Genomic DNA, 19,771 nt, shown 5'->3' with positions numbered 1-19,771 from the left:
TGATAACAACCTTCTAACGAGCTTTGTTATTTGCAAAGTATGTGTTATTAGCCCACTGCATATTACCCTTCTCCTCTTGTGCTAAAGAGACATTAGTGTGAGTGCTTAGCACACGCTGACAGTTCTTGATAAACTTAGGTTGATAAAGGGATTGCATAACGTTCCAAATCAGGAATCTGATGCTGCATTCATAATAATAACTAGATGGAAATGCCAAAAAAAAGAACAGACAATTGGCGAGCGAGGCTGTCCTATGAGAAATGTTAATAAAAAATATCAATGGAGTTATATTATTAATTTTAAACAAAATCATTGAAATTAAACTTTCATGATACACAAAGAGTAAACAATTTACAAATAAAAAAAAACAACTTTCCAATTTAATTTTATTATCAAATTACCTCTTTTTTTCCGTCACCTTTGTTGGAATGTGGTACAGTATAATGCATATAAATAACATATTGAGGGGAAGGGACGAGGAGGTGCACTAAATTTAAGAGACATAAAAGTAAACCTTAACCAGCTGTGTATATTGCTAGAACAATGTATTATTCTATCATCTGCATCCTGTGTGTTTATTGGTTTTTAAAAGGACACTGAACCCAAAATTTTGTGATTCAGATAGAGCATGCAATTTTAAGCAACTTTCTAATTTACTCCTATTTTCAAATTATTTTGGCATCTTTATTTAAAAAGCAATAAGATAAGTTTAGATGCCGGCCCATTTTTGGTGAACAACCTGGGTTGTTCTTGCAATTGGTGGATAAATTCACCCACCAATAAACAAGTGCTGTCCAGGATATGAACCAAAAATTGTCTGGCTCCTTAGCTTAGATGCCTTCTTTTTTAAATAAAGATAGCAAGAGAATAAATAAAAATTGATAATAGGAGTAAATTAGAAAGTTGCTTAAAATTGCATGCTCTAGAAACAATTTGGGTTCAGTGTCCCTTTAAAGCTTGAAAGCTATAGACTATGTCCTAGATTACGAGTGGCACACTGACTGTTGCGCGTGAGCAATATCGATTTATCACGGGTGTTTGCGCTCATCGGATGTAGCGCACATATTACTAGTTGAAAGTAAACTTGTTTACTCGCGTGCAATCGAATTTAACGCGTGAATGGACATTGCGACCTCAGAGCTCGGGTTAACTGTTATGCTTGAACATTTAGTGTAAAAAATACATCAAAAATACATTTAATATACAGTAACACTCATAATAACTATCTGATAAAAAAATATTACTATATATATATATATAGCAAACAAAAATTTATGTTTAGTGCTCATAGATATGAGGTCTCAGATGTTAGAAAAAAAGACTACAAAGAGCTTTAACATAGAAATACACACATTTACATGTCAAAATATGTATATGTGTGTATGTATAGATATATAGGTATAGATATGTATATGTGTGTATGTATAGATATATAGGTATAGATATGTATATGTGTGTATGTATAGATATATAGGTATAGCTATGTATATGTGTGTATGTATAGATATATAGGTATAGATATGTATTTGTGTGTATGTATAGATATATAGGTATAGATATGTATTTGTGTGTATGTATAGATATATAGGTATAAATATGTATATGTGTGTATGTATCGATATATAGGTATAGATATGTATATGTGTGTATGTATAGATATATAGGTATCGATATGTATATGTGTGTATGTATAGATATATAGGTATAGATATGTATTTGTGTGTATGTATAGATATATAGGTATGTATATGTATTTTACATGAAAAGTATCAGATATATATAGAAATATATATTTAATAATAAAAAATACATTATTTTATAGGTGAACAACATAGGAATGTAAAATAGGCATTGTGCACATCGTGTTTCTCATTAGAGATTAGAGGTCGGGTTAGTTTACATGAGAACTTAATATCCGTAAGGCGTGTTATTAAAATATTACATATCAAATATTAAAATACATTACTGTAAGTTATTAAAAACTAATACACATACTGTAAAATATTCTAAATAATCTATAGAATATATCTATATAGTTTGCAGTTGAAGTTTATGGGGGAATACCTTTTATTTCAAATTATAATACGAGCGGTAGGCAACGCGCGCAAAAATCCAAAGTTGAGCACAGTTAGTGCGAGAGTGTGAGCGATAATTAGCACTTCACTCGCAATCTAGCCATATATGTGCTCCTGGTTGTTTAGCAAATTAGTAGCTATAGAGGCACCTGCTGCAATCATTACTGGTACTTCGGTGCCCTTATGCATTTACAAGATAATACACAAGACATATTGGGGTTATAGAGTAAAAAATAAACTGATCTTGTGATAGAGAGTAGTTATCTTTAAACCTTTATGTTCCTTTTGTACCATAAACATTACTGTACATACTCACACAATGAAGTTTAAGCAGTGATATAATGTGTGCCGTTTCCTTATCTTCCATAACATTATTCCTTCCACTCTTTACCTTTCATATTCTATAAAAATCTTCGCTACACAACACAATTCATTGTTCTGTGTGATAACCCTGAGGTATTAGCTACTATGATAAGATTCAGCGCTGCAAGGTTCATGCATAAAACTGGGTTTTATTGTTCTTTATGAATCAAATGCATATTGCTATGTATTTATGTCTGTGAAGTGCAGCCTGTGCCCGGTTAATTCTCCCTCTCTGTCTCTTTAGGAGGAGCACAAACAGCTCAATAACATGCTGGGGTTCGAAGTGCACTCCATGCTGTGTGTCCCTGTCATTAGTCGCGCTACTTCACAGGTGGTGGCCCTGGCCTGTGCTTTTAATAAGCAGGGTGGAAAGTAAGTGCACATGAATTATACATACTTACCTTAGACAATAAAAGCCATAATACCTTTTTACAGATCTTTATTTCCTTGACTGTAATCAATCAGAAGGCATGATTTCTTTTGCTGTAACCAACCAAACCCTTTCCTTTTATAGTAACCAATCAATAGTCATCATTCTACTGCGAGTTACCATTAAGAAATCATCATTTCTTTGGCAATAAACAATCAAAAAAACATTATTCATTTTTCATTTCCTCTTTTTTACATGTATAATTAAAATGTTTTGGATTAATTCATTTGTGGGTTGTTCATCCCTTTAATGCATATTTATTAACAAAAACCTTTTTTTTTTAAATTGATTTTCTTTTTAACTTCATTTTGTACCTTTCAGTATATGCTGAAGAATTAAGATCTAATTTAATTTATGTAATTTTGCATACTGTAGACTTTTGTCCAAAACCATGTGGGAGGAGTCAGTTTCTCTTTCACTGTCTAAGGATGCAAATGGCTTATGTTGCCATAAGTCCTGACTGAACTGACTGCCGTTCCTTAGACACTGCTAGTAGCCTAAACGTGTTCCACAGGGTTCCTCTCTCATGGTTTTTGGACAAAGTACCTTGGGTGCCGTTTCATCCATTGTGATATTTTATGTATAACAAGTTTTGTTTTAAAGAAATGTTTTATAAGGGTTCCTAGGTTTATTGGTAACAGTGGATTTTCCTGCAACCTGTCAGGACAAACATGTGTACTGTGTATTCTGAGCTTTTATAATAAGCTCTGAAGAATGTGAATTTTGTTTTCTTGGCACCTTTATTTATTAAAATGTACTTCACTATACACTGTGGGCCAGATTGCAAGTAGAGCGGTATTTAACGTCCAGGTCAAGTGCTAACTCCGCTAGCAGTAAGCTTTTTGTGCACATCGTGTAGCGTTCATATTACAAGTTGAAAGTTTTTGCTCACTCACTAACCCGATACGCGTAAAAAGTCGAAATTAGAATAGCATGCGCATGATAAAGTATTCCGCCATAGAAGTCAATGGAGGAAGAAAAATAAAACACCTACTCACGTGCAAACCCGATAGCATATTCTCAAGTATGCTAAACCAACATGAAAATCTTAATATTTAAAATTTCAATGTTCTTCACATAGAAGAATATGTTCTATTTATTCATAAATGTAGAAAAGAATGGGCAGACACTCCAAAAGTTCAATTCAATGTGTTTTTACTCAGGCAGCAGTACAAACAGAGCAACGTTTCGGGGTTCACACCCCCTCCTCAGGCTCAAAATATTTAAAATTTCAATGTTCTTCACATAGAAGAATATGTTCTATTTATTCATAAATACATCTTTCTGCATATATCTGATAGTATTTTATATACAGGGCCGGTGCTTGTGCAAGGCAGTAAAGACAACCACCTTAGCGAGCTCCCAGCAGGGGGGGGGGGCGAGAGTGGTGCCACTGCCGAGGTGGATCTGCCTGAACTGAAGTTAAAATAATTTTTTATGTTGATATGTGTGCAATGCGCACACACTGTCACACAGGAGGACTCAGGAGTGGAGAGAGTCCAGCAGCTCAGTCAGGCAGCATTAATCTTAAATATCTCCAGGCAGGAGTGGCTGCACCTGCATTTTAGAGTCGAGATATGTGCTACATTGGGGGGGGGGTGTCGTGTGGTGACGGTGTGGCATGTGCCGTGGAGCTCGCTTGCGCAGCTGCGCTGCCTGCCTAAGCCGCTACCTATGAGAGTGAAATCATGCGGGGATGCCTGGTGCCACTCAATGAGCCACGTGAATGAAGCCCACCCAGACGGCTAGATGGCGGGTAGGATGGCGGGGCCGAGGTCTGAGGGCAGGCTGGGCAGCAGCCAGGTGGGCAGAGTGGTTCTGGTACTGGAGTCTGAAGACAGTGAGGTAAGATGGCGGGGCCGGGGTCTGAGGGCAGGCGGGGCCGGGGTCTGAGGGCAGGCAGGGCAGCAGCCAGGTCGGTAGGAGTGGCAGGTGCTGGTGCCGGGCCCAGGCAGAATGACATTAGAAGGCATGGGGGCTTCAACTACACTTACATTTTGTGTTGACTGTGAAGGGAAAAATATGTGATGATGGTGTGACTGACATCTGTTACACAGGGGCAGGGCAGCCGGTTTTTAATTAGATAGTGTTTAAAAGAGAGGAGTGGTGGGCTTGTTGGATTTTTGGCATATTCTGCTTCTCTAATTCTATAGTCTGGTTATAATGTCTGTAATTTGAGGTTACGACTTTGTATTAGCTTTCACCATACAGACTAAGTTGTCTATTTGGGTATTACCTCAATAAAAAATATTTCTGGAGTTTTGGACTGAAAGCAGCAAATGCTAAAAACATAAAATGGATGATTTAGTTATAGCTGTTGGCCAAAAGACAATAAGCCGAAAAGCCCTTTATTGCACCTCCAGATTTGGGATTTGGCCTCTTTTGGGATAATTATCTCTTGGCCAACAGCTGTAACTAAATCCTTTTGATTACATTTCTAGAATTTGTTGCTTTCTGTCCATGAGTGAATGGCAGCTAATTTATTTTGCATTGTATGTTTTTTTATATTTATAGTTAGGACCTATTGCATTATGCATCCTGCGGTGGGGGGCAGAAAAATGTATCTTTGCCTGTGTGGCCAAGAAACCTAGCACCGGCCCTGTTTTTTTTTATATATATATATAAGATTATATATAGGTATAGATATATACAGATATACAGTATATAGGAATATCTATTTAGAAATACATAGAACATATTCTGCTATGTGCTGAACATTGGAGTGGGGAATATTTAAACTAACTAGATTACGAGTTTTGAGCGCTATAGGGATTTTAACGACCCCCACAAAAGCGGCGTTATTTCACCTCCCTATATCGCTGGTATTACGAGTTTTAAAAAAGCAGGCTTGTGCAGGCGCTATGTTTGCGTTGAGCTCCATACCACACTGAAATCAAGCACTGCTGCTATGGGCTCGTGCACGATTTCCCCATAGACATCAATGGGGAGAGCCGGCAAAAAAATATCTAACACCTGCGATTGCGGAATGAAAAGCTCTGTAACGCAGCCCCATTGATGTCTATGGGGAAAATAAAACTAATGTTTAAACACCCTAACATAAACCCAAAGTCTAAAGAACCCTAATCTGCCATCCCCAACACCGCCGCCACCTACATATAGTTAGTAACCCCTAATCTGCCACCCTAACATCGCCGCCACCTACATAAAACTATTAACCCCTAATCTGCCGCTTCCGATGTTGCCACCACTATACTAAAGTTATTAACCCCTAAACCTCTGGCCTCCCACATCACTACCACTAAATAAATCCATTAACCCCTAAATCTAACACTAACACTAATGTAACCCTAAGGCTAACACCCACTAACTTTAACATAATTAAAATACAGCTAAACTAAAGTTACAATTATTAACTAAATAATACCTATTTTAAAGTAAATAAACCAAACTTACCTGTGAAATAAAACCTAAGCTAGCTACATTATAGCTAATAGTTATATTGTATCTAGCTTAGGTTTTATTTTTATTTCACAGGTAAGTTTGTATTTATTTTAACTATGTAGACTAGTTAGTAAATAGTGATTAACTATTTACTAACTACCTAGTTAAAATAAATACAAACTTACCTGTGAAATAAAACCTAACCTGCCTTACACTAACACCTAACATTACAAAAAAAAATAAACACTAAAATTACTAAAAATAAAAATAACTAAATTAAATAAAAAAACAAACACTAAATTACAAAAAAATAAAAAAATCCTAGCCTACAATAAACTACCAATGGCCCTTAAAAGGACCTTTTGTGGGGCATTGCCCCAAAGATATTAGCCCTTTTCCTGTAAAAAAAAAAAATACAAACACCCCCCCAACAGTAAAACCCACCACCCCCACAACTAACCCCCCCAAATAAAATAACTATCTAAAAAAAACCTAAGATAAACATTGCCCTGAAAAGGGCATTTGTATAGGCATTGCCCTTAAAAGGGCATTTAGCTATTTTACATGCCCAGACCCTAAACTAAAAATAAAACCCACCCAAAAAACCCTTAAAAAAACCTAACACTAAGTCCTGACGATCCACTTACAGTTCTTGAAGGATCCATCCAGGCGGCAAGAAGTCTGTAGGCTAGGTTTTTTTTTTATTTGGGGGGGGGCTTTATTATTTTGATAGGGTTATTAGATTAGGTGTAATTCTTTTTTATTTTTGATAATTTGTTTCTTATTTTTCGTAATTTAGTGGGGGGTTTTGTAATTATTTTTTTTTCTGTAATTAGATACTTTTTGTAATTTTTAGAGAAGTGTTAGGATTTTTTTAATGAGTAGTTTAGTTTAATTTAATTGTATTTTAGTTTAATAATTATAATAGTTTAATTGTTAGTTAAAAATAATTTATTTAATTTGACAAGTAAGTTTTAATTTAATTTAAGATAGGGGAATTATAATTTTAATATAAAGTTAGGGGGTCATTAGGTTTAGGAGTTAATAGTTTATTTTAGTATATTTCGTTGTGGAGGGCTTGCGGCTTAGGGGTTAATAGGTTTATTATAGTATATTTCGTTATGGGGCTTTCAGTTTAGGGGTTAATAGTTTATTTTAGTATATCTCGTTGTGGGGGGCTTGCGGTTTAGGGGTTAATAGGTTTATTATAGCGGCGGTGTAGGCAGACGGCAGATTAGGGGTTAAGCATATTTAAATAGTGTTTGCGATGCAGGAGGGCGGCAATTTAGGGGTTAATAACTTTATTATAGTGGCAACGATGTCAGGAAGTGGCAGAATAGGGGTTCATACATTTTAATAGTGGCAGCGATGTCCGGAGCGGCAGATTAGGGGTTAATAAGTTTATTATAGTGTTTGCGGTGTGGGAGTGCCTCAGTTTACGGGTTGATAGGTAGTTTATGGGTGTTAGTGTACTTTGTAACACTTTAGTTATGAGTTTTATGTTACAACTTTATAGCAGTAAACTCATAACTACTGACTTTAGATGGCGTTACGGATATTGTGGTTATAGAGTGTACCGCTCACTTTTTGGCCTCCCAGGCAAACTCGTAATACCGGCGCTATGGGAGTCCAATTGAAAAAGTACTTTTTTAAAAGTGCGGCACTGACGTTGCGGTACACCTATACCTACAAGACTTGTAATAGCGGCGTTAGAGAAAATGAAGCGTTATGGGCCATAACTCTGCTTTTTCAATCATAACGCAAAACTCGTAATCTAGGTGTTTATTAAATATGAATATTGTATAAATATATTTTTTTATGTTTTCATCTACTTAACTGCAAATGGCTTATATTTTGTCTATGGGGCCTATTTATGATGGTACGAGCAGACATGATCCGATATAGCGGATCATGTCCGCTGCACAACGATAAATGCCGACAGCATATGCTTTCGGCATTTATCATTGCACCAGCTGGTGCAATACCGCCCCTTGCAGATTTGCGACCAATCGGCCGCTAGCAGGGGGTGTCAATCAACCCGATCGTATTTGATCGGGTTGATTTCTGTCGATTTCTGTCCGTCGCCTCAGAGCAGACGGACAGGTTATGGTCTTTAGACCGCTGCTTCATAACTTCTGTTTCCGGTGAGCCTGAAGGCCTGAACGCGGAAACAGAAGCTTGATAAATATGCCCCCATATGTGAGTACATATGTGTTTATATGGGTATATATGTCTGTAAATATATATATATATATATATATATACACATATAAATACATATAAAGACTCATATAAATAAATATTTTTTCTAACATCTGAGACCTCATATCTTTGAGTCCTTTTTTGTTCATTTTTTTAATGTTTATTAGATGATGTTATTATGAGTGTAACTGTACTATGTAATGTATATTTATTAGATAGGGTTATTGTGTGTAACTGTACTGTGTAATGTATATTTATTAGATAGTGTTATTATGTGTGTAACTGTACTGTGTAATGTATATTTATTAGATAGTGTTATTATGTGTGTAACTGTACTATGTAATGTATATTTATTAGACAGTGTTATTATGTGTGTAACTGTACTGTGTAATGTATATTTATTAGACAGTGTTATTATGAGTGTAACTGTACTGTGTAATGTATATTTATTAGATAGTGTTATGTGTGTAACTGTACTGTGTAATGTATATTTATTAGAAAGTGTTATTATGTGTGTAACTGTACTGTGTAATGTATATTTATTAGATAGTGTTATTATGTGTGTAACTGTACTGTGTAATGTATATTTATTAGATAGTGTTATTATGTGTGTAACTGTACTATGTAACGTATATGTATTAGACAGTGTTATTATGTGTGTAACTGTACTGTGTAATGTATATTTATTAGACAGTGTTATTATGAGTGTAACTGTACTGTGTAATGTATATTTATTAGATAGTGTTATTATGTGTGTAACTGTACTGTGTAATGTATATTTATTAGATAGTGTTATTATGTGTGTAACTGTACTGTGTAATGTATATTTATTAGATAGTGTTATTATGTGGGTAACTGTACTGTGTAATGTATATTTATTAGATAGTGTTATTATGAGTGTAACTGTACTATGTAATGTATATTTATTAGATAGTGTTATTATGTGTGTAACTGTACTGTGTAATGTATATTTATTAGATAGTGTTATTATGTGTGTAACTGTACTGTGTAATGTATATTTATTAGACAGTGTTATTATGTGTGTAACTGTACTGTGTAATGTATATTTATTAGATAGTGTTATTATGAGTGTAACTGTACTGTGTAATGAATATTTATTAGATAGTGTTATTATGTGTGTAACTGTACTGTGTAATGTATATTTATTAGATAGTGTTATTATGTGTGTAACTGTACTATGTAATGTATATTTATTAGATAGTGTTATTATGAGTGTAACTGTACTATGTAATGTATATTTATTAGATAGTGTTATTATGAGTTTAACTGTACTATGTAATGTATATGTATTAGATAGTGTTATTATGAGTGTAATTGTACTATGTAATGTATATTTATTAGATAGTGTTATTATGAGTGTAACTGTACTGTGTAATGTATATTTATTAGATAGTGTTATTATAAGTGTAACTGTACTATGTAATGTATATTTATTAGATAGTGTTATTATGTGTGTAACTGTACTATGTAATGTATATTTATTAGATAGTGTTATTATGAGTGTAACTGTACTATGTAATGTATATTTATTAGATAGTGTTATTATGTGTGTAACTGTACTGTGTAATGTATATTTATTAGACTGTTATTATGTGTGTAACTATACTATGTAATGTATATTTATTAGATGGTGTTATTATGTGTGTAACTGTACTGTGTAATGTATATTTATTAGATGGTGTTATTATGTGTGTAACTGTACTGTGTAATGTATATTTATTAGATGGTGTTATTATGTGTGTAACTGTACTATGTAATGTATATTTATTAGACAGTGTTATTATGTGTGTAACTGTACTGTGTAATGTATATTTATTAGACAGTGTTATTATGAGTGTAACTGTACTGTGTAATGTATATTTATTAGATAGTGTTATGTGTGTAACTGTACTGTGTAATGTATATTTATTAGAAAGTGTTATTATGTGTGTAACTGTACTGTGTAATGTATATTTATTAGATAGTGTTATTATGTGTGTAACTGTACTGTGTAATGTATATTTATTAGATAGTGTTATTATGTGTGTAACTGTACTATGTAATGTATATGTATTAGACAGTGTTATTATGTGTGTAACTGTACTGTGTAATGTATATTTATTAGACAGTGTTATTATGAGTGTAACTGTACTGTGTAATGTATATTTATTAGATAGTGTTATTATGTGTGTAACTGTACTGTGTAATGTATATTTATTAGATAGTGTTATTATGTGTGTAACTGTACTGTGTAATGTATATTTATTAGATAGTGTTATTATGAGTGTAACTGTACTGTGTAATGTATATTTATTAGATAGTGTTATTATGAGTGTAACTGTACTATGTAATGTATATTTATTAGATAGTGTTATTATGTGTGTAACTGTACTGTGTAATGTATATTTATTAGATAGTGTTATTATGTGTGTAACTGTACTGTGTAATGTATATTTATTAGACAGTGTTATTATGTGTGTAACTGTACTGTGTAATGTATATTTATTAGATAGTGTTATTATGAGTGTAACTGTACTGTGTAATGAATATTTATTAGATAGTGTTATTATGTGTGTATCTGTACTGTGTAATGTATATTTATTAGATAGTGTTATTATGTGTGTAACTGTACTATGTAATGTATATGTATTAGATAGTGTTATTATGAGTGTAATTGTACTATGTAATGTATATTTATTAGATAGTGTTATTATGAGTGTAACTGTACTGTGTAATGTATATTTATTAGATAGTGTTATTATAAGTGTAACTGTACTATGTAATGTATATTTATTAGATAGTGTTATTATGAGTGTAACTGTACTATGTAATGTATATTTATTAGATAGTGTTATTATGAGTGTAACTGTACTATGTAATGTATATTTATTAGATAGTGTTATTATGTGTGTAACTGTACTGTGTAATGTATATTTATTAGACTGTTATTATGTGTGTAACTATACTATGTAATGTATATTTATTAGATGGTGTTGTTATGTGTGTAACTGTACTATGTAATGTATATTTATTAGATAGTGTTATTATGAGTGTAACTGTACTGTGTAATGTATTTTTATTAGATGGTGTTATTATAAGTGTAACTGTACTGTGTAATGTATATTTATTAGATAGTGTTATTATGTGTGTAACTGTACTATGTAATGTATATTTATTAGATGGTGTTATTATGAGTGTAACTGTACTGTGTAATGTATATTTATTAGATGGTGTTATTATGAGTGTAACTGTACTATGTAATGTATATTTATTAGATAGTGTTATTATGAGTGTAACTGTACTGTGTAATGTATATTTATTAGACAGTGTTATTATGAGTGTAACTGTACTGTGTAATGTATATTTATTAAACAGTGTTATTATGAGTGTAACTGTACAGTGTATTGTATATTTATTAGACAGTGTTAATATGAGTGTAACTGTACTTTGTATTGTATATTTATTAACAGTGTTAATATGACTGTAACTGTACTGTGCAATGTATATTTATTAGACAGTGTTATTATGAGTGTAACTGTACTGTGTAATGTATATTTATTAAACAGTGTTATTATGAGTGTAACTGTACAGTGTATTGTATATTTATTAGACAGTGTTAATATGAGTGTAACTGTACTTTGTATTGTATATTTATTAACAGTGTTAATATGAGTGTAACTGTACTGTGTAATGTATATTTATTAGACAGTGTTATTATGAGTGTAACTGTACTGTGTAATCATGTAATGTATATTTATTAGATGGTGTTATTATGAGTGTAACTGTACTGTGTAATGTATTTTTGATGTGTTTTGTGACACTTTTTTTTGTGAAACAGTTAACCAGAGCTCTGAGGATGCGGTAATCATTCTAGCGTAAATTGCGATTGCGCCCACACATTCGCATTGACTTTCAACATATAATACAAGCGTAAAGCCCGACACTTGCGGACAGCAGTGTTAAACCCCTCTTCGCTTGTGCATAACTGTTAATACACCACTTGTAATCTGGCCCTGTATAGTTTCCTTTTTTTTATTTTATATATATATATATATATATATATATATATATATATATATATACAGTATATATATATATCACAGATTATACTGGTATATATTGGTATATATAGTAATTTGAATAGTTACATATTGTATACACATATAATATTTTAGGATATTGGGGCATATTTATCAAGCTCAGTACGGATCTTGATGCCCCGTGTTTCCGGCGAGCCTTCAGCCTCACTAGAAACAGAAGTTATGAAGCAGCGGTCTAAAGACCGCTGCTCCATAACTTGTCCGCCTGCCCTGAGGGGGAGGACAGAAATGAAAACGATCGAATACTGCATCCAGGTGGATTCCTTCGGTGGATTCTTTTACCACCCTGCCATATTCAGAATCCACCGGGATGCAGCAAAGGCAAACGGAGCATTACAAAAAATAAAAACTGTCCGCAATAAGTATTAAAAAAAAAAACCTAAGCGCCTGCAATAAGTATTTAAAAAAAATAATAAACACATTATCCAAAATAAATTTAAAAAAAACATCCCTATGAAAATAAAAAGCCCCCCAAAATAAAAACTCCCCATAATCTAATGCTAAACTACCAATAACCCTTAAAAGGCCTTTTTGTAGGGCATTGCCCTAAATTAAACAGCTCTTTTACATTAAAAATAAAGTCCCCCCTAACAGTAAAACTCCCCACCCACCAAACCCCCCAAAATAAAAAACCTAACACTAAAAAAAACTAAACTACCCATTCCCCTAAAAAGGGCATTTGTATGGGCATTGCCCTTAAAAGGGCATTTAGCTCTTTGTCACTGCCCTTCAGCTCTTTTCTCTTGTTAAGTGTATCTAGTCCACGGATCATCCATTACTTGTGGGATATTCTCCTTCCCAACAGGAAGTTGCAAGAGGATCACCCACAGCAGAGCTGCTATATAACCCCTCCACTCACTGTCATATCCAGTCATTCTCTTGCAACCCTCAACATAGATGGAGGTCGTGAGAGGACTGTGGTGTTTTATACTTAGTTTATTTCTTCAATCAAAAGTTTGTTATTTTTAAATGGTACCGGAGTGTACTGTTTATCTCAGGCAGTGTTTAGAAGAAGAATCTGCCTGCGTTTCCTATGATCTTAGCAGAAGTAACTAAGATCCATTTGCTGTTCTCACATATTCTGAGGAGTGAGGTACTTCAGAGGGGGAATGGCGTGCAGGTTTTCCTGCAAAAAAGGTATGTGCAGTTAAAATATTTTTCTAGGGATGGAATTTGCTAGAAAATGCTGCTGATACCGAAGTAATGTAAGTAAAGCCTTAAATGCAGTGATAGCGACTGGTATCAGGCTTATTAATAGAGATACATACTCTTATAAAAATGTATTTTAAAACGTTTGCTGGCATGTTTAATCGTTTTTAACATATGTTTGGTGATAAAACTTATTGGGGCCTAGTTTTTTCCACATGACTGGCTTGAATTCTGCCTAGAAACAGTTCCATGAGGCTTCCCACTGTTGTAATATGAGTGGGAGGGGCCTATTTTGGAGTTTTTTTGCACAGCAAAAAATACAGACACAGACATCCAGCTTCTTCCTGCATGATCCAGGACTTCTCTGGAGGGCTCAAAAGGCTTCAAAAGTCGTATTGAGGGAGGTAAAAAGCCACAGTAGAGCTGTGGCAGTTGTTGTGACTGTTTAAAAACGTTTTTTGTCAATTGTTATTCCGTTTTTGGTATTAAGGGGTTAATCATCCATTTGCAAGTGGGTGCAATGCTCTGCTAACTTATTACATACACTGTTAAAATTTCGTTAGTGTAACTGCTTTTTTTCACTGTTATTTCAAATTTGGGCAAATTTTGTGTTTCTTAAAGGCGCAGTAGCGTTTCTTATATTGCTTGTAAACTTGTTTTAAAGTGTTTTCCAAGCTTGCTAGTTTCATTGCTAGTCTGTTTAAACATGTCTGACACAGATGAATCTACTTGTTCATTATGTTTGAAAGCCATGGTGGAGCCCCATAGGAGATTGTGTACTAAATGTATTGATTTCACTTTAAATAATAAAGATCAGTCTTTATCTATAAAAGAATTATCACCAGAGGATTCTGTCGAGGGGGAAGTTATACCGACTAACTCTCCCCATGTGTCAGAACCTTTGCCTCCCGCTCAGGGGACGCACGCTAGTATGGCGCCAAGTACATCAGGGACGCCCATAGCGATTACCTTGCAGGACATGGCTGCAATCATGAATAATACCCTGTCAGAGGTATTATCTAGATTGCCTGATTTCAGAGGCAAGCGCGATAGCTCTGGGATTAGGAGAGATGCAGAGCGCGCAGGTGCTGTAAGAGCCATGTCTGATACTGCGTCACAGTATGCAGAGCATGAGGACGGTGAGCTTCATTCTGTGGGTGACGTCTCTGACTCGGGGAAACCTGATTCAGAGATTTCTAATTTAAAATTTAAGCTTGAGAACCTCCGTGTATTGCTTGGGGAGGTATTAGCTGCTCTGAATGACTGTAACACAGTTGCAATTCCAGAGAAATTGTGTAGGCTGGATAGATACTATGCGGTGCCGGTGTGTACTGATGTTTTCCCTATACCTAAAAGGCTTACAGAAATTATTCGCAAGGAGTGGGATAGACCCGGTGTGCCCTTTTCCCCACCTCCTATATTTAGAAAAATGTTCCCAATAGACGCCACTACTCGGGACTTATGGCAGACGGTCCCTAAGGTGGAGGGAGCAGTTTCTACTTTAGCAAAGCGTACCACTAACCCGGTTGAGGACAGTTGTGCTTTTTCAGATCCAATGGATAAAAAATTGGAGGGTTACCTTAAGAAAATGTTTATTCAACAAGGTTTTATTTTACAGCCCCTTGCATGCATTGCGCCTATCACTGCTGCGGCGGCATTCTGGTTTGAGGCCCTGGAAGAGGCCATTCATACAGCTCCATTGGATGAAATTATTGACAAGCTTAGATCGCTTAAGCTAGCTAACTCATTTGTTTCTGATGCCATTGTTCATTTGACTAAACTAACGGCTAAGAATTCCGTATTCGCCATCCAGGCGCGTAGGGCGCTATGGCTTAAATCCTGGTCAGCTGACGTGACTTCTAAGTCTAAATTACTTAACATTCCATTCAAGGGGCAGACCTTATTCGGGCCTGGCTTGAAAGAAATTATTGCTGACATTACTGGAGGTAAGGGTCATACCCTTCCTCAGGACAGGGCCAAATCAAAGGCCAAACAGTCTAATTTTCGTGCCTTTCGAAATTTCAAGGCAGGAGCAGCATCAACTTCCTCCGCTTCAAAACAAGAGGGAACTGTTGCTCATTCCAGACAGGCCTGGAAACCGAACCAGTCCTGGAACAAGGGCAAGCAGACCAGAAAGCCTGCTGCTGCCCCCAAGACAGCATGAAGGAACGGCCCCCTATCCGGAAACGGATCTAGTGGGGGGCAGACTTTCTCTCTTCGCCCAGGCGTGGGCAAGAGATGTTCAGGATCCCTGGGCGTTGGAGATCATATCTCAAGGATATCTTCTGGACTTCAAAGCTTCTCCTCCACAAGGGAGATTTCATCTTTCAAGGTTATCAGAAAACCTGATAAAGAAAGAGGCATTCCTAAGCTGTGTGCAAGACCTCCTAGTAATGGGAGTGATCCATCCAGTTCCGCGGACGGAACAAGGACAGGGCTTTTATTCAAATCTGTTTGTGGTTCCCAAGAAAGAGGGAACCTTCAGACCAATCTTGGATCTAAAGATCTTAAACAAATTCCTCAGAGTTCCATCATTCAAAATGGAAACTATTCGGACCATCCTACCCATGATCCAAGAGGGTCAGTACATGACCACAGTGGACTTAAAGGATGCTTACCTTCACATACCGATTCACAAAGATCATCATCGGTTCCTAAGGTTTGCCTTTCTAGACAGGCATTACCAATTTGTAGCTCTTCCCTTCAGGTTAGCTACTGCCCCGAGAATTTTTACAAAGGTTCTGGGCTCACTTCTGGCGGTTCTAAGACCGCGAGGCATAGCGGTGGCTCCGTATCTAGATGACATCCTGATACAGGCGTCAAGCTTTCAAATTGCCAAGTCTCATACAGAGATAGTTCTGGCATTTCTGAGGTCGCATGGGTGGAAAGTGAACGTGGAAAAGAGTTCTCTATCACCACTCACAAGAGTCTCCTTCCTGGGGACTCTTATAGATTCTGTAGAGATGAAAATTTACCTGACGGTGTCCAGGTTATCAAAACTTCTAAATGATTGCCGTGTCCTTCATTCCATTCCACGCCCGTCAGTGGCTCAGTGCATGGAAGTAATCGGCTTAATGGTAGCGGCAATGGACATAGTGCCATTTGCGCGCCTGCATCTCAGACCGCTGCAATTATGCATGCTAAGTCAGTGGAATGGGGATTACTCAGATTTGTCCCCTCTACTAAATCTGGATCAAGAGACCAGAGATTCTCTTCTCTGGTGGCTTTCTCTGGTCCATCTGTCCAAGGGTATGACACTTCGCAGGCCAGATTGGATGATTGTAACAACAGATGCCAGCCTTCTAGGTTGGGGCGCAGTCTGGAACTCCCTGAATGCTCAGGGATCGTGGACTCAGGAGGAGAAACTCCTCCCAATAAATATTCTGGAGTTAAGAGCAATATTCAAGGCTCTTCTAGCTTGGCCTCAGTTAGCAACACTGAGGTTCATCAGATTTCAGTCGGACAACATCACGACTGTTGCTTACATCAACCATCAAGGGGGAACCAGGAGTTCCCTAGCGATGTTAGAAGTCTCAAAGATAATTTGCTGGGCAGAGTCTCACTCTTGCCACCTGTCAGCGATCCGCATCCCAGGCGTAGAGAACTGGGAGGCGGATTTTCTAAGTTGTCAGACTTTTCATCCGGGGGAGTGGGAACTCCATCCGGAGGTGTTTGCTCAACTGGTCCTTCGTTGGGGCAAACCAGAACTGGATCTCATGGCGTCTCGCCAGAACGCCAAGCTTCCTTGTTACGGATCCAGGTCCAGGGACCCAGGAGCAACGCTGATAGATGCTCTAGCAGCTCCTTGGTTCTTCAACCTGGCCTATGTGTTTCCACCGTTTCCTCTGCTCCCTTGACTGATTGCCAAAATCAAACAGGAGAGAGCATCAGTGATTCTGATAGCGCCTGCGTGGCCACGCAGGACCTGGTATGCAGACCTAGTGGACATGTCATCTCTTCCACCATGGACTCTGCCTCTGAGGCAGGACCTTCTAATACAAGGTCCTTTCAATCATCCAAATCTAATTTCTCTGAGACTGACTGCATGGAGATTGAACGCTTGATTCTATCAAGGCGTGGCTTCTCCGAGTCAGTCATTGATACCTTAATACAGGCTTAATATGGCGGATACCTTTATTGGTGTGAATCCAAGAGTTACTCATGGAGTAAGGTTAGGATTCCTAGGATATTGTCCTTTCTCCAAGAGGGTTTGGACAAAGGCTTATCAGCTAGTTCTTCAAAAGGGCAGATCTCTGCTCTGTCTATTCTTTTGCACAAGCGTCTGGCAGAAGTTCCAGACGTCCAGGCATTTTGTCAGGCTTTGGTTAGGATTAAGCCTGTGTTTAAAACTGTTGCTCCTCCGTGGAGCTTAAACTTGGTTCTTAAAGTTCTTCAGGGAGTTCCGTTTGAACCCCTTCATTCCATTGATATTAAACTTTTATCTTGGAAAGTTCTGTTTTTGATGGCTATTTCCTCGGCTCGAAGAGTCTCTGAGTTATCTGCCTTACATTGTGATTCTCCTTATCTGATTTTTCATTCAGACAAGGTAGTTCTGCGTACCAAACCTGGGTTTTTACCTAAGGTGGTTTCTAACAGGAATATCAATCAAGAGATTGTTGTTCCATCATTGTGTCCTAATCCTTCTTCAAAGAAGGAACGTCTTTTACATAATCTGGACGTAGTCCGTGCCTTGAAGTTCTACTTACAGGCTGCTAAAGATTTTCGTCAAACATCTGCCCTGTTTGTCGTTTACTCTGGACAGAGGAGAGGTCAAAAAGCTTCGGCAACCTCTCTCTCCTTTCGGCTTCGGAGCATAATATGCTTAGCCTATGAGACTGCTGGACAGCAGCCCCCTGAAAGGATTACAGCTCATTCTACTAGAGCTGTGGCTTCCCCCTGGGCCTTTAAAAATGAGGCCTCTGTTGAACAGATTTGCAAGGCTGCGACTTGGTCTTCGCTTCACACCTTTTCAAAATTTTACAAATTTGACACTTTTGCTTCTTCGGAGGCTGTTTTTGGGAGAAAGGTTCTACAGGCAGTGGTTCCTTCCGTTTAAGTTCCTGCCTTGTCCCTCCCATCATCCGTGTACTTTAGCTTTGGTATTGGTATCCCACAAGTAATGGATGATCCGTGGACTGGATACACTTAACAAGAGAAAACATAATTTATGCTTACCTGATAAATTTATTTCTCTTGTAGTGTATCCAGTCCACGGCCCGCCCTTTTCTTTTAAGGCAGGTCTAAATTTTAATTAAACTACAGTCACCACTGCACCCTATGGTTTCTCCTTTCTCGTCTTGTTTCGGTCGAATGACTGGATATGACAGTGAGGGGAGGAGCAAGATCCTCTTGCAACTTCCTGTTGGGAAGGAGAATATCCCACAAGTAATGGATGATCCGTGGACTGGATACACTACAAGAGAAATAAATTTATCAGGTAAGCATAAATTATGTTTTTTCAAAGTGTCCAAAAAAAAAAATAAGTTAAAAAATAACCCCCCCCCAAAAAAAAACAATGTAAAAAAAACCCTTAACACAAAAGCCCCAAATAGGTACTCACGGTTCCTGAAGTCCGGCAGGGAAGGTCTTCTTCCAGGCGGGTCCATCATCTTCATCCACAGTGAAGGCAGCACGGAGCAGAGGTCCGGAGCGGTCTTCCCAGTTGTGGCGATCCTCAGCGGCAGTCATCTGTGGCGGTGACGCTCCTCGGCTGCGGCGTTGGTGCTCCTCAGCGAAGGCGTGGATATTGCTCTTGATGCGATCGTCCGCCGCACACTAAAGAAAGAATTCAAGGTACCCCATGTTTATTGGGGTACCTTGAATTCCTTTTGGCTAAAATTGTCAAAATCAGCCAATAGGATGAGAGCTACTGAAATCTTATTGGCTGATTTGAACAGCCAATAGGATTTCAGTAGCTCTCATTCTATTGGCTGTTTTGAAAAATTCAGCAGCCAATAGAATGAGAGCTATTGAAATCTTATTGGCTGATTTGAACAGCTAATATGATTTTAGTAGCTCTAATCCTATTGGCTGTTTTGAAAAATTGATTG

The 19,771-nt window shown here is 36.9% G+C and overlaps 1 protein-coding gene across 4 annotated transcripts in view; it reads left to right on the top strand.

Moving 5' to 3' along the window:
* Window positions 1-19,771, top strand: part of PDE2A (phosphodiesterase 2A) — a 1,131,360-nt gene that overhangs the window by 946,167 nt on the left and 165,422 nt on the right. For all 4 annotated transcript variants that reach the window (XM_053708776.1, XM_053708774.1, XM_053708775.1 and 1 more), the window contains one exon: window positions 2,683-2,810. In XM_053708776.1, the coding sequence (XP_053564751.1) occupies window positions 2,683-2,810 (128 nt within the window). The remainder of the gene's footprint in view (window positions 1-2,682; window positions 2,811-19,771) is intronic.

Source organism: Bombina bombina, chromosome 3 (genome assembly GCF_027579735.1).
Source record: "Bombina bombina isolate aBomBom1 chromosome 3, aBomBom1.pri, whole genome shotgun sequence".
NCBI lineage: Eukaryota > Metazoa > Chordata > Amphibia > Anura > Bombinatoridae > Bombina > Bombina bombina.
This window is presented reverse-complemented; position numbering and strand designations above follow the sequence as displayed.